General features: G+C 41.3%; 1 protein-coding gene across 4 annotated transcripts in view; it reads right to left on the bottom strand.

Moving 5' to 3' along the window:
- Positions 1 to 16,447, bottom strand: part of wu:fj29h11 (uncharacterized) — a 140,162-nt gene that overhangs the window by 31,482 nt on the left and 92,233 nt on the right. For all 4 annotated transcript variants that reach the window (XM_052032944.1, XM_052032947.1, XM_052032945.1 and 1 more), the window contains 9 exons: positions 14,756 to 14,875; positions 12,835 to 12,985; positions 10,180 to 10,292; positions 7,508 to 7,661; positions 6,658 to 6,906; positions 5,635 to 5,844; positions 4,247 to 4,425; positions 1,361 to 1,550; positions 725 to 867 (listed from right to left, as the gene is read on the bottom strand). In XM_052032944.1, coding sequence (XP_051888904.1) covers positions 725 to 867; positions 1,361 to 1,550; positions 4,247 to 4,425; positions 5,635 to 5,844; positions 6,658 to 6,906; positions 7,508 to 7,661; positions 10,180 to 10,292; positions 12,835 to 12,985; positions 14,756 to 14,875 — 1,509 coding nt within the window. The remainder of the gene's footprint in view (positions 1 to 724; positions 868 to 1,360; positions 1,551 to 4,246; positions 4,426 to 5,634; positions 5,845 to 6,657; positions 6,907 to 7,507; positions 7,662 to 10,179; positions 10,293 to 12,834; positions 12,986 to 14,755; positions 14,876 to 16,447) is intronic.

The following is a 16,447-nucleotide window of genomic DNA, read 5'->3' as shown; positions in this document are numbered from 1 at the left end:
GAGGAGAGAATCAAAGTTTAGGGTGCTTCAGGGAGTGCCAATGAAGCAGGCTGCTTTGTCCTGGGTGGTGGTGAGCTTCACTGAGTGTTGTTGAAGCTGCACTCATTCAGACGTGGAGAATATTCCATCACACTCCTGGCTTGTGCATGCAGATGATGGGAAAGCCTTGGATATCAAGGGGCGAGTCAAGCATTAGGATACCCATCTCCTGATCTGCTCCTGTAGCCACATATTTACGTAGCTAGTTCACTTGATTTTCTGATCAATGGTGTGACGGTGGGGGACTCAGCAACGGAATGCAAATTAACGTCAAGGGTAGATGGTAGACTTTCTCTTGTTGGAGATGGCTATTGACTGGTACTTCTGTGAATGTTGTTTGCCACTTAAGTTGTCTTGGTCATGCCGCATGCCAGTATGGACAGCTTCAGTTGCTGAGGAGCTGTCAATGGCTTTAGCTCCTAGCTTAGCTATTTTTGAATGATACAAGAGGATATCAAGTTACAAACTTCCTTTGCGATCCAAAATGAACTGGGTGAGATGTAGCGAGATGGAAGAGGCTCATGCTGAGCTGAAACAGCAGTGCTGACCAACTGGGTGAAAGTCCTGTTACTGTGTTTTAATTGCAGTGTATTGAAAAGGTATGTAACATCCTATAACCAAACCCCTCTAAATTCAATATCATATGAAGATAAGTAAAGCAAGCCAAAAGACTTGGTTAACTAACCAGCTCTTGTTTTGTGAAAGTACATTTTTTCTTTTGAAAAATAAATGAATCCTGCACTCCGAGTGAACTGAAAAATGTTCTCCATCCTTCCAAATCGTTGTCTGTCCTCAGATAACAGGAGTCTAACAGCACCCAGTCTACACCTAAACATCAAATGAAATCAATTCAGTTCAGCATGGACATGTAATGCAAAAAACAACACAAGGTTTACAACCACAGAATGGTTTACTGTGTTAGCACAAGACCCAGAACGTCAGGCAGGTACTGTGTCAGTAAATCCTCCTTACTGTCAAGTTACCAATCATAAGGAGGCACCAAGCACTTTTCCATGCAGGGAGGAGAGGATTGTTCCACTATTCGGGTGTTGTAGATCACAGAGTGGCACTTACATGTACATAAAGTCACCACCCTATCCCCTGTGAACATCTTGGAGTGCAGAAAACAGGCCATAAAGCAGTAAGGAGTTTGCACAGTGTGATCTCTCATTTACAATGCAACCAGTGCTCTGTGTTAACTGGTTGCAACAACTGACAGCTGATAAACAATCACTATGAATTTGACATTTATTATACTATAGAACAAATCCAAGTATTTGTTTAGATAATCCACTTGCCCACATGTCCATTTATTTTTTACCTGGAAGATCCACGGGTAAATCGATAGCATTCTTGTAGTCACGTGTAAAGTTGACATTAACTTGCAATGAGCAGGTGAAGCCTATGTTGGTGAGGACGGGAATGTATGGTCTGAACTGCTGCAGCTCATTTTCCTGGCAGTACATTTTGAGAAAGACACTGTAGCTGATTACAACACCTTGAGGCTTGCTCTGAAGAGGTGGGCAGGGATGAGAAAAATACACAAACATAAATGAATGAAGTTGTTCTCAAATGCTAACCAACTGCAATTGCAGAGGCAGAAAATCAGCAACTGCCTCTGGCTGATCCAACCGGGAACAAAACACGCAGACATTTCAATGAAGTAGTCCACTTACTGGAGACTTCCTTTATTACTAACATCAGTTACTTAGGTCACTGACTTAATATTTCCACTGAAGCAACAATTTAATCATTGATTTATCAAAACAGGAAGGCAAGATGGTGCCGGAGTGTGGCGACACGTTGCAAGCTGCTCTCTACAGATCTACTCATTACCCTTACTATAATCGTTCTATACTTTTAAAATTAAACTCTATGTCACTAACTATTACTAATAATGTTGTTTTAAATCTTCTTACAGGGCTAGCAATCTTCTGACCTCCAGGAACGACTGTGAAATAGACCCGACTCTCAGGTGACCTTGCACCTCATTGCACTGCACTTTCTCTGTAGCTGTGACACTTTACTCTGTACTGTTATTGTTTTTACCTGTACTACATCAATGCACTCTGTACTAACTCAATGTAACTGCACTGCGTAATGAATTGACCTGTACGATCAGTATGCAAGACAAGTTTTTCACTGTGCCTCGGTACAAGTGACGATAATAAACCAATACCAATGGCTGCTCCTCACTTAAAGCGCACCTTTGCTACAATATTCACAATAGCAGTGTCAGAGATCCTCTGAAGCTAAACTACAGATAAACAAAGTGAAACAGTCACTGCCAAGTATTTCTGCTCCCACTTATATTATCTTGACAAACCATTACTTTTGGGCCGTGAAGTGGATTTACATCAGAACCCTAACCCAGCAGCCTTAATTCATCAATTTTCATTGTTAAAGTGACCAAGGTTCAAAGGTGAGTCCAGGAGATAAGGACAGCGTTAAAAGTGATGAGAAAGAGATGAGAAAGCAGAAAGAATAAAAGATATTAAATATACTTCTCAACAACTTTTTCCTAAGGGTTTAAGGGAAAATGCTAATTAAGTCCCTAGACACAGATGATTTACAATTCCAAACATTGACAGGAGGTTAACAATAAAATAGCAGAAGCACTAATGGTTTTTCAAAATTATTTAGAAGCAGGCATCATATTAAAATGTAGGAAAGTAGCAAATGTTAATGTACTCAAGTCAGCCAAGTGCTCTCAGAATGTCAGCTTGGAACACTACAAAAGGTTAGCTACAGGGCAAATTAACATTTGGAACTAACAGATCATGCTTAACTAGTTCTGAATGAAAACATTGTGGACATATACGATAAATACTAACATCATCGATTAAAAATAGATTTTAGATTAACAAATGAAAAAAAATCATATGAAAGACAACTGTGCTTTGCACCTTTATACATGTGGGCATTGAATATACAAGATGATGCCCCTTGAGAAATCACTGATTGAGTCAGTGGAGTAGGTTACAGAAAGGACTTCTTAAATATGTAGTGCTTCCTTGTAAATGGCCATTGATGTGGGGATGTTTAAGACAGAGCTGAAGAAATGTTGAGTGCACAAAGATTAAAGAGATGAAGCATTATTGCTTCTTCAGTGGTGTTCAACTGGGTGGTACCATTTGCCGGGTTGCATTCTTACCTGTCTGGTCTTTGGCAGAGAATTACTTGCAATGGCCTCTCTTCCCACTCCTTCAACACCAGCTTACTCCTTGACCCCCCTCCTTTTTTATCTACATGTTGCCCCTCAGTGACATTAACCAAGAACACACCAGCCAGCAGTGAGGAGAAACAGGCAAGGGAATAGGATAGGACCTCAGAAAGCACTTGAAGTCATGGTGCAGAGGCAGGAACAGAAAGTACTATAGGACTATTCTCCAGCAATAACTGACCACACAAGGACAAAACCTGACAAGTGTAGACCCATGGTCCAGCTGTATGATGGAGGACAGTTACAAGGAAAACAACTGCATCAAAGACTACACAGATAGGTTGCAAAGGAAGAGAAGATTTATTTTATCATGATCAGTCATGTAGGATGTCATTTTGACTTTAATAAGAGCTATTTCAGTTCTGTAACCGGGGTGTAGTCCCTGAGTAGAGCGATTTAAATAGAAAATCAGATTTGGTAGGTGAGAGTAAAAAAATCAGGATAAAAGGGAGGTGGGATGGTAACCAGCAAGGATTGAAGGTTCAATGGTCGTTTCATGAGGAGGAGCAAAGACAGCAGATATGAAGACGTGAAGGACAGTAACCTAGGAGGGAGAATCAATAACAATGTTCTCTAACACTGAAGCCAAGGAGGGAAGTTGGGTGGTCAGCAGTTTAGTGGGTATAGGGTTACTGGAGCAGTTGGGTCTAGTGAACAGGAATTTATAGAGCCCAAGAGAGGAGATAGAGAGAAGTAAATTTGGGTCAGAATAGGAGAATTCTTAGAAAAATTTTGTTTGGTGAATTAGAGCAAAGGGATGCATAAAGGGAACAAATTGGCTGTCCTTCATCTTAGTGACAAAAATGTCCACAAGGTTCCCAAGGTTGTGAATGGAGGGTGAATGAGAGAGGGTGGAGGATTTCAAGAAAAGAGTTTTCAAAACAAAAATGGGGGAAATATAATCATGACCCATACTTGTGAACAACAAATCAGCATAACAGACACTTTGCACTAAACGTGACAGATTTAAAGTTAGAAGATTACCTTCCATCTTTGCTCCTTTAAAATGGGTAGGATGTGCTCATACGTGACTTTGTCTGGTTTAAGGTAATGAACATCCATCTTTTCAAGAAGTTTGCGAACTTGAGAGTTACCCAGATTGTCAAGGCAAGTAAGCACACTGGGGTGAATAGTCTTTAGATCCAGATAGAGATTCTGCAAACCTGTTCAGAAAAGCCAACAGCTATCACAGTGTCCAGGGTTAAGTTGCACAACATCCAGTATGACCAACATAAACAAATCAAAAAAGAGTGTTACACTTATGGTAAGATTTCATTTTGATTTTGTAACTCAAGGGCTGCTCTGACGTTTTCCTCCCCTCCCCCCAAAGTCCTTGAATGTTTAAATGTAATATTAACCCAAGGAAAATAGCTTTTAACATGCCGAGTTGGCAGTTCCATGACTAACAATAAAATGCCACTGTTGTACTGGGTGAAACACCAGTCAGCTCTTCAATTAAAGCATCCAGTTTGACTTAAGGGAAAGGTGGGCTTGTAAACAGGCTGGTAGCCACTGATTCCCATGTTAAACTCAAATACCTTGATGTGAAAGAGAATACCAGACCCAAGTCATGGTTGTTTACAGGTTTTATTCACCAGGCTACACATCCCATGAAGTGCAACCCTTGTTTAAGCCTGTGCTCACATTCACAAGCCTGTGCCTATATTAATACATACAAGAAATTCCCAATTGATATATATCATTTGAATACAATTAGCACGACTTGATATCAATCACAGGACTATAATCAACAACCCTTGATGTACCTCAACCAGAGGAACTGTAATCTGCAAATGCATTGTAAGTGCACTGTCAGATTGAAACAGCATCAATCTCCACTCATCAAGTGCACAGCTCGACGTGGAGACCATGAGCACTGCAGGTTTAGCAGGATGGACAAAAGAGCTAAAGATTAAGCTTTTACTGTTCTTGCAAGCCCTGCAATAAGCAACAGTCAGACAGCTGATTTCTCCAGTTGAAAACAATACCAGACTAATCCCTCATTACAACACAGCTCTCCAGAAAAATGTATTGGCTATTTTACATTAGACCTGTAACCAGAAAACTGCCACCTGCCCCTTTTTTTCTCTTTCCTTATCTGTCTCTACCTATCACCCACCAGTCACTGTGTCCTGACTCGCCTTCCCTCTCCCCCCTCCCTGGCTCCATCTGCCCATCATCCCCCTCCTCACCTGGCTCGACCTATCACCTGCCAGCCCCCTGTCTCACCCCTCCCTCTCACCTCTTTATACTGGCCATCTCCCCTCTGCACTCAGTTCAGATGCAGGGTCTCAACCCAAAATGTTGACTTTGCCTCCAAAGATCCACTGAGTTCCTCCAGCAGTTTTTTTATAACCAGAAGTTATCTTTACCTGGAATTGGCCTTGCAAACTGCTCATTCTCTTTATCGTAAAGGGGGAAAAATATGGCTTGATCTTTCTGTGATGCCATGCTTCCATCAGCAACAGGGATGATTGGAACCGATTTTAGATCTTCAAGGAATTGATCCACATTCCCGTACTCTTGCTCAAGGCTTCGGTAAATACAGACCAGTAATTTTGCAATCTTCTTCATCTTATCATCTAAATCAGGAAAATTTAGCACTTTTATTAAAATTTGTTCAAGGTTAATCAATTCAAAGTTTTTAATTCTCTCCTCCCAAATTTTTATTTCAACTCTTACACATAATAGTCATTTAGTATTTTGCAGAAGCTCATAATTGCAGAGCTGCTTAGGTCCCACAATTAACCCCCACCCCCCAAAGTATTCCAATATCTTTAGATTTCACTGTCTTTGCCCCCTACACCTTGCAAATTTAGGGTGACCAGCAGAGCCTTTCACTGATAATAAAAATGGTGTTTGAGCCACGTTTGATCGGTGTTATACTTCATGTGTTTGTGAAAATAGTGAAACACAATAACTACCAAAGACACAGAGGGCTTCTTGCGTCCAAATACATTTTAAGATAAAATTGTCAGCACCTGCAACTCTTCACACTACTTCTGGGCAATAACAGTTCCTCAGGTCAGTGACACTAACGTCAGCCTCTATACACGATCATAAAGATTAATGAGACTCCATATTTACGGTGAGTGTTTCTCTTCTTCTAGAAAACAAGGGAACTAGAAAACAAGTTCTGCTGCTGACCAGTGTAAATGTGGAAAGATATTTCTGCTGATGGTTATCACGCTTCTTGGAGGCTGCTATCTCCTCCACACCTCACTCTTGGCAAACTCAAACCGTTTGGAAATGTAAACAAATACCATAGTCAATAATTTGTGGGCTAAAGGGCCTGTTCCTGTGCTGTACTGTTCTACAATTATGACAAAAATGCTACCTTGGAGTCAGAACATCTTGGATAACTTATTCAAAAAACAAAAGGTCAAGTTTAGTACCGTTGAATACAGAGTTCGTCTCTGCAAACTCCTTGGCAATGGCTTTGGTGACTGCAATAATATCGGTGCTGCTGAGTTTGTGAATACCAAGTGCAGAAACTAGGGCAGGACTAAGAGCAGACTGAAGCACTGGGTTTAGGTAAGCCAGGTTCAGGTGTTTTTCTAGCAGCTCTGGGGTGATCACCTCTTGTACCAAGATATCATGTGTTACAGCGATCTGGGAGGGTAATCTGTATTCAATCCTGCCAGCTGCAACAACAACAATTGAGAATTAAGACAAGATTAATTTATAAACTGCAGACTTTATTTGTAGCTACTTAAACTATTGTTTTCAGCTTAATAAACTACGTAGGTTTGCAATACACAGCATGAGACACAGGAGAGAGAGCGAGAGAGAGACACAGGAGAGAGAGCACGAGAGAGAAAGATGAAGGAGACAGGGACTCTATCTAGACAAGTTACTCTGATTTTGTCTCTTTCCTAGGACAATACAATAATTAAATGCCATCAAACCCAAAACCAGACCTCAATTAAAAAAGGCTGTCCTAGAACACAACATTACAGTTTGTATTTTGATATCGGCAGGGTCTTTTTACCTATCAAATAATTCTGCCAACCGGATTCTGCCAATAAGTTGCACTTTTAACCCAGTTCACTCAGCTGTTAATGATCTCTTAACCAATTAATTAAAAACAATAAATCACAAACCAATTAATTAAAAACGATAAATCACATATGCTTCATGGGGTGTTTTTTTCCATTCCAAAGGTAGGGCATAAGAGAAGAATTTGAATCCCAACGTGTTGCTACAAAACACAGACCAAGTATTTACACAAAGAAGCTTTCCTACCTTTATCTTCTGTTGTTGGCAAGCAGGATTTTGCTTTAAGGATCTGAATAATTTGCCCAGCAACAGGTCGGAAGAAATCCAAGATCTCATCAGGTAATGGAATGAATGGCAAAAAATGGCACAGACCTTCCAGACCTTCAAAACTGGGGTGGCTCTGTTAAAGCATTAAAAACAATTGTGCTATACTGTTTTCTACATGAGACAACTCTTCAAGGACACTCAGCCATTGTGAAAGATTTTACATAATGGAGAGTCCTTTCACTCTCTGGAACCAAACTGTTACCAATATACTAAAAAATTCTACAACTAATTATACAATATACTTAGCTAACCACAAATCAGCAAAGTTATTAGTTAAAATTATTTCCAAAGTAGGTAAGAAATTACAAGCATCCTTGTTTCTGAAACCCAGCTGCAGATTCTTACTTCTGAAATCACAATCTCAATAGCTTTTCCTTACAGCAACCCTGGTCTCACCCCGAGGTACTCTATTCCTTCTGTCCTATCCATCACCAGTCCCACCCCACCTCCACCCACCACCTTATCTGCAATTAAAACCAACTTGCTGTTCTCTCCCCATCTTTGTCTAAGGTCCTTTGACCTGAAGCAGTAACTAGTTCTCTTTCCACAGATGCTACCTGACATGCTGAGTGTTTCTAGCATTTTTGTTTTTAGATTTCCAGCATCTGCAGTTCTTTCCTTAATTTTCACAGACTGTTAAACCCTTCTTTATGTTAAGCTCCCTACCTTATTTCTTCCTTTTTCTAAAAACAAGGCAATGCCACACGTTTTCATTCTCCTTTTACTACCTGTTCTCCGTACCTATAATCCAAAACTATTGTGCTGATGTTCTCATCAACAACAATGGAACAGCAATTAACAGGAAATACAAATTTAATTTTTCCTTAGAATGTAAATCCATTTCAATTTTGACTTAGTTAAAATATTGTAATTTTAATGCAAATCAAGAAAAAGTGCAACCGTCTTAGGGAATAGAATCCACTTCCCTTTGTTATGGCCAACACCAGGACCGAGAGCTACTAAGTCAGATGAAGTTGCCTCTGACTTCCTCCAGCAACATGCCCTCAGCCAAAAAGGATGATGATACAAATTGCCACACCCAACATATTTATGTCTGTTCTTAGTTGTATTCATCTAATGTTAATGAAAGTACAATTTGATAGGGTCAGAAGTTATGGGCTCAAGAACCAGAGTTTTAAAGGCATTATGTATGCTGATACATCTGTGCAGTAATGAAGCAGGGCAGGGATGGTGGAAGTGCCACCTATTGAATATAGTAAACAGAGGCAAAACCTTCTCCTTCAGCTGGATGTAAAGGAACTGATGAAAAAAAGAAGAAATGCCACATATTTTGGAGAACAGTTAGTGAGTTCTCCCAGTGTCCTGGCCAATATACATCCCTCAACCAGCATCACATCAGCAAACAAAAAGGATCTGCCATGACCTTATTAAATGCTGAAGCAAGGTGTTTAATAGATTACTCCAGCTTCTACTTCTCACAGTCATTGCTGTTTGTGGGAGATTCCTAAACATAGAAAGGTACAGCACAGGAACAGGTCCTTTGGCCCACAATGTCTGTGCCGACCGTAATGCCAATTCAAACTGCACATCTGTCTGCATGTGGTCCATATCCCTCCATCCCTGCATGTTCATGTGTCTGTTGAAATGCCTCTCAAATGTTGCCATCGTATCTGCTTCCACCTGCACCTTCCATAAACCTACCACTCTGTGTGTAAAAAACCTGCCTCATAAATCTCCTTTAAACTTTCCCCCTTTCACCTTAAGCCTATGCCCTCTAATATTTGACATTTCCACCCCGGGGAGAAAGACTCTGACGGTCTACCCCTCTCATGATTTTATGTACTTCTTATATAGATTTTATGTCATATATTTTATATTCAAAAATTATTGGCTGTAAGGTGCTTAGGGTGGTCATAAAAATTGGTATCCAGGTTAGTGTCTCCTTTGTGTGGCAAGCTTAGATTTACAAGGATGCTGCCAGGACTTAAGGGACTGAGTTATTGGGAGAGGTTGGACAGACTAGGACTTTATTCCTAAGAGCATAGGAGTGAGAGGTGATCTTATAGAGGTGTATAAAATCATGAGGGGCATAGATAGGGTAAATGCACTCACTTTTTCCCAGAGTTGGGGTATTAAGAATTAAAGGGCATAGGTTTAAGGCGAGAGGGGAAAGATTTAAGAGGAACTTGAGGGCAACTTCTTTTTTTACACAAAGGATGGTATCCATGTGGAACGAGCTGCCAGAGGAAGTGGCTGAGGCAGGTACAATAACAACTTTTAAAAGACAGTTGGACAGATCCATGGATAGTCAAGGTTTAGAAGGTTATGGGCCAAACGTTGGCAAATGGCACTAGCTTGGATGGGAATCTTGGTCAGCATGGACTAGTTGGGCTGAAGGGAGTGTTTCTGTGCTGTATGACTCTATGACTCCAGATGAAGAAAAAAGAAATGAGTTGTTAATGCAGAGTCTGATGCTACCTTTATAGATGGTAATGTCTTTCATCAGTTCAGGATGAATTCAAACATAGCAATGCTGGAAATGATCTCTCTCAAACCACTACATTAACCAGTTCCCAATTTCAGCAAACACTGAAATGAAAAAAATTTTATATGAAAAGCAAAAAACTTACATTGAATGTTTCCATTGCTTTCAGAAACAGCTGTGGGATTTCAGAACGAAGCCATTGGTTCCAGGGGCTGTCACGATCAATATCTTCACGGGAAGATGGTATATCAAAATCACCTGTTTAGAGAGAAATACAGAAAGATAGACCAAAAGTTGGAATAAAAAAAATCAGTGCCTCAGGTTATTCTTCTTCAATCTGAAATGGAAGATGACCTGATTTAAAATGATTGATTTTGGTTTCTCTCCTTTTCAACACTAGTTACCCAGTGCACTGGACAGGCACAATGCCAGCCCTTGGTAATGAGAACGTGAGAAATAACTGTGCTAACCATGTAGACACCACAGCCAAGAAAGTTCACCAGCGCCTCCACTTCTTCAGGAGGCTAAAGAAATTTGGCATGTCTCCCTCATCAACTTTTATATGCACCACAGAGAGCATCCTATCCGGATACATCATGGCTTGGTACGGCAACTGCTCTGCCTGGGACCGCAAGAAACTGCAGAGTTGTGGACACAGCTCAGCATATCATGGAAACTAGCCTTCCCTTCATGGACTCTGTCTATACTTCTCGCTGCCTCAGTAAGCAGCCAACATAATCAAAGACACCACCCACCCCGGACATTCTCTCTTCTCCCCTCTCCCATCAGGCAGAAGATACAAAAAACTGAAATTACGTACCACCAGGCTCAAGAACAGCTTCTATCCTGCTGTTATAAGACTATTGAACGGTTCCCAAGTACAATAAAATGGACTCTTGACCTCACAATCTATCTCGTTATGACCTTGCACCTTATTGTCTACCTGCACTGCACTTTCTCTGTAGCTGTGACACTTTACTCTGCGTTCTGTTTTGTTTTACCTGTGCTACCTCAATGCACTGTGCAATTAACTGATCTGTACGATCAGTATGCAAGACAAGTCTTTCACTGTACCTCGGTACATGTGACAATAATAAACCAATTCCAGTAACACTTTGTTCCACAGACTTGATTTCTCTTTGTTTGAGTTGAGCATGGAAGTACATGCAATGCACAACCCCTATATACACTAACTTCAGAACTGGCCAAACCCAAGTCTTAATTTGGAATTTTAAGGGATTTGTACTTGACCATTAAAAAAATTTCTCATCCATGTGTTCCGTGCAAGCTTCAGTGATACGCAGTCATGGAAAACAATTAAAAATATGGTGACATGCAGATAATTGATACTGGTAACATTTCAGCACTGAACTATTAGTCTGTGCAGTATTAGCTCTCACTCCCAGACCAGGCAGCATGGACTAGATGGGCCAAAGAGCCTGTTTCTGTGCTGTGGTACTGTATGACTCTATCCATATTAGTTGATCCCAGAAATTACTTGTTTCCTTCCTCTCTCTTCCTGCACCAATATTACCAATGGCAAGAAGCCCCTGGCTCACTTAACAGCACAGCCTGATGACACATACAAGCCAACTTGAACCCATATCCAGGCCAATAATTTTCCGCACTTTTGAATGAAAGCTTCGCTTACTTAGATAAATAAAACATGCCCCCCCACCTCTCAACCCCCATAAACATTTGATTAAGGGCTATTTTAAGGAGCTGCCCCAACAATTCTTGGGCTGCTAGCAAGCTGAGCATGTTTTTGTTTGGGTGATATTTCTAACCAAATTACCTCAATAATACTAAAGCCTCTTGGACCTCATGTAACCTTTGGCACAAGCACCCCCATGCCTATCAAGGGTTTCACACACCCCAGGCTATGAATTGATGAACTAACCAAAAACGATCCTATTCTTCCAAATCCCAGCTAAAGTCTCCCTGCATCAATACATCTGTTGTTTCATAGAGTCACACAGCATGGAAACAGGCACTTCGGCCCAACTGGTCCATGCTGACCAAGGCAGCCACCTAGGGCAGTCCCATTTGCCCACGTTTGGCCTATATCCCTCTAAGCCTTTCCAATCCATGTACCTGTCCAATTGTCTTTTAAATGTTGTTATTGTACCCGCCTCAACCACTTCCTCTGGCAGCTCGTTCCATATACGGACCACCCTCTGTGTAAAAAAAGTTGTCCCTCAAGTTCCTATTAAATCTCTCCCCTCTCATCTTAAACCTGTGCCCTCTAGTTCTTGATTCCCAACCCTGGGAAAAAGACTGAGTGCATTCACCCTGTTGCTTGATTTGTGTACTTCAATGCAACAGTGACTGTACATTGGATGCAGTTCAATGGCTGCAAGGTTCATTAGGATATCCTAAGGATGTAAAGTGATATTATGTAAGCTTTTTTTTAAAACAGACCATTTTTCCTTACAGCCTTTCAGACATCACAACTGTATTGCCTGGAGGAAAATAGCAGCATTATAAATTGCTCTGCCTGCAAAGCAGTCCAATAATGGAATTAAAATGCAAGATTTTCTATAAATCATTCTAAACCTTGCAAACGGGTGGTGAACGAATTCACCAAACCTACCCTCTTGACAAGGAGCCACATCTGGTGAGAATAAAGATCAGAAATGGGCTGTAACACTACAGCTGTTTTTCTGACATACTGTGAATAGCAAGTTTAAAAATTCTATCTGTTCTTTGCAACCTTGATGCATATTTTGTGAGACAAAAAGAGAAGCTGAATAAATAAAATTTTCGCAGAACGAGATTATTCTTAATTTAAGAAAAAAACCTTGTATTATGAAGCGGAAACCAAAGCTCCTCAATGGTAGAAAGGCAAACACAGGCTGCTTCTCAGGTTGGCTCCTTGATCCCTGGTTCCTCTTTTCAGTATCAAGTTTAAAGGCGAGAGCCAGCTCAGTGCATTCCACATTATCTTTAATCTGCAAACACAGAAACAATTACATTTTAAATTGGTTTATTATTGTCACATATACAGAGGTACAGTGAAAAACTTTGTTTTGCATGCCATCCATACAAATTATTTCATCACATTAGTACATCGAGGTAGTACAAGGGAAAAGCAATAACAAAATGCAGAATAAAGTGCTACAGTTACAGAGAAAGTGCTGCAGGCAGATAATAAGGTGCAAGATCATGACGAGGTGGATTGTGAGGTCAAGAGTACATTCTATCATATAAGGGGATCTTCATTAGCTTTATAACAGTAGGATAGAAGCTGTCCTTGAGGCTAGTGGTACATGTTTTCAGGCTTTTGTATCTTCTAGCTGATAGAACGGGGGAGAAGAGAGGATGTCTGGGGTGGGTGGGTTCTTTGATTATGTTGGCTGCTTTACCGAGGCAGCAAGAAGTGTAGACAGAGTCCGTGGAGGGGAGGCTGGCTTCCATGATATGCTGAGCTGTGTCCACGACTCTCTGCAGTTTCTTGCAGTCTCAGGTAGAGCAGTTGTTATACCAAGCCACCATCTAATGCATCATTACAGCACTCACTGCCTGTTCGGTGTTCCATAATAAAAATTTTAAAAGGGCAAATACAGACAAAGGACTTAATTAAGTTCTTCAAGATGGTCAATGCATTATTTGAGATACCCTTGTAAATGACCCACATGACCACAGGAACCAACTAGCATCCAAAATAAAAATAGGAAATACTCATTGGATTGGGCAGCATGCATAGAGAGAGAGAAACAGGGTTAACAGGATGAAAAGTCATCAACCTGAAATGTTAAATATTAACAGAAGATGTTGGAAGTACTCAGCAGGTCAGCCAGCAGCTGTGGAGAGAGAGTGGCTTCTTCAGAAGAAGGGCTAATGTCCTGAGACATTAACCATTTCTCTCTCTACAGCTGCCTGATTCCCTGAAGACTTACAGCATTTGCTGTTTTAATTTCAGATTTGCAATATCTGTAGTTTTTTGCTTTACAGTAACAGCACTGTGTGCCTCATGACTGTCTGATAAGAATGGAGAGGTGGCAAAACTATACCACGGAACAGTACAGCACAAGAACAGGCCCTTCGGCCCACCATCTCCATGCTGACCATGATGCCAATCTAACTCATCCCATCTCCCTGCACATGGTCTGTATCTCTCTATTCCCTGCCTGTTCATATTTCTGTCTAAGTGCCTCTTAAATGTTGCTATCACATCTGCTTCTACCACAGCATGTTCTAGGCAGCTACCACTCTGAGTAAAAATGTTGCCCTGTAGCGGCTGCTACTGCGATGCGAAAGTAAGACACTAGTCGATGAGTTGCAGAACAAAACTGATTTATTTTCCCGCCTTGCGTGGGCCTTTTAAGAGGAATGGTTCCCACCCACCGAAAACAGAAATGACGTATGCGTTACATCATCAAACTTTTCCCGTGCGTGGGTTCTCCCCGTCGCTCAGGGAAGACGAAGGCCCAGCACCATCTTGGGCCTTGCCGCTCTGACGACGTGCGACCCGACTGCCAAGCTGGTTCGCTTGCTCAGACGGTGAGTCGCTACAGCCCCATAAATGTTCTTTAAACTTTCCCCCTCTCACCTTAAACTTATGCCCCATATTAACCATATGTGTTAATGAAAAGCTTAATAGTATTGTTAAAAGATGACTGAATCATGACAATGGGACCCACACCACCAAGAATAGCAATTCTCCAGCAGTAGCTCTCAATGTGTACACAGCTTGAGCAGCTTAACTAAGCATAGCTCACCTTTCTTGCATCAAGAGTACTCTTGACTACCAGCCAGTGGTCAGCTCCAGAATTGTGTTTCACTTCTAAGATGTCATTACCGAGATCTTTCCGAGTTACTAAGAAGTCCTGGCCTTTTACCTGTTAAAGATAACATTTTGCTTAAAAAATATTTAATTTACTGAATAAAGAAGTATCATTTTGCTTATATAACAGTATATCCTGAATTCAGCATCGGCTGCGGTCACTGCCGATTTCTTGTTTCATTGCAAGGCAACTGTTACGGTGAAACTGTTGTTTCATGAATAACGTAACTCACTCTTTTGATTACCATCACAGGAAGCAATGTCCAATTCTCAAGACAAACACTAGATGGAGCAGCACAGGTTATGGACGATTTTTAAAAAATTTTTTAAATTTTTATTTACAGCGTGGTAACAGGTCTTCCCGGCCCAACGAGTCCACGCCGCCCATTTTAAACCCAAATTAACCTACCCGTACGTCTTTGCAATGTGGGAGGAAACCTATGCAGACACAGGAGAACGTACAAACTCCTTACAGACAGTGACGGGAATCGAACCCCGATCACTGGCGCTGTAATAGCGTCGCGCTAACCGCTACGCTACCATGCCACCAGCTTCGCTCACCAGCACTAACTTGTCCAATAATAATCAGCTATAGTTGTATTCAACTTCAAACATTTAGTTCATCAATGGAGCCAAAGGTCAGCAGGCATGCACAATGGCAGCTGACCTCTCACAGGATTAGCCCTGGCGATCACATTTCATTTTCAAAAGAACGTGATTTTACCTCTGTACTGCACAACTACCAATGCTTCTTTACACCATGTACAGTGCTTGTTGAACACAAGGTGATTCATACCGGTCAATCCCCTCCCTTTGTACCGTGTTTCAGCATCGCAAACCATTTTACCCCAAGGGACAAGAAACACAGCTTCCAGGGAGCCAGCCTTGCAATTCCACTATGATTGCAAGCAAGAGAGCAGATGGCCAGCCTGATATTATTCTCTTACTGCTTAAACATCATTAATCAAGGGATTTTGAACCTAAGACAGCTGCTGAGTTGCAATAGCCAACATACATTTGAATACACTCTTGCGTGGTGCCTGAATAAAAGAACCAGGGAGGGGTGAACTGGCACTAAAGGCATGATAAGATATCTTTATTAGTCACATGTCCATCGAAACACACAGTGAAATGGATCTTTTGCGTAGAGTGTTCTGGGGGCAGCCCGCAAGTGTCGCCATGCTTTCGGCACCAACACAGCATGCCCACAACTTCCTAACCCGTACGTCTTTGGAATGTGGGAGGAAACCGGACCACCCGGAGGAAACCCACGCAGACATGGAGAGAACCTACAAACTCCTTACAGACAGTGGCCAGAATTGTAATAGCGTTACGCTAACTGCTGCACTACTGTGCCTGAGATAGAGAATTTTTATTTAAATTATTGATGCATGCAGTCTCTGACTTTTTTTTGCCAAACCACAGTACCTTTTTCTAAAATCACTCCCTTCTCCCCATGCCAAACAAACAGAAGGTAATTAGGTGCTAAAATAAGTTAAAATGATTTGGGTGTATTAGTTATGTATTGTCATTCAATTGCAGCTATAGAACTGGTCACCTGGGACTTGCCAATGGAAAGTCTGATGGACCTTGTCTGCTCCACTGGTTCCAAAAACGTAGTGTGTCC

The sequence above is a fragment of the Pristis pectinata genome, chromosome 18 (genome assembly GCF_009764475.1).
Source record: "Pristis pectinata isolate sPriPec2 chromosome 18, sPriPec2.1.pri, whole genome shotgun sequence".
Lineage (NCBI taxonomy): Eukaryota > Metazoa > Chordata > Chondrichthyes > Rhinopristiformes > Pristidae > Pristis > Pristis pectinata.
Note: the sequence above shows the minus strand (reverse complement) of the source record. Positions and strands in the feature narration are given on the sequence as shown.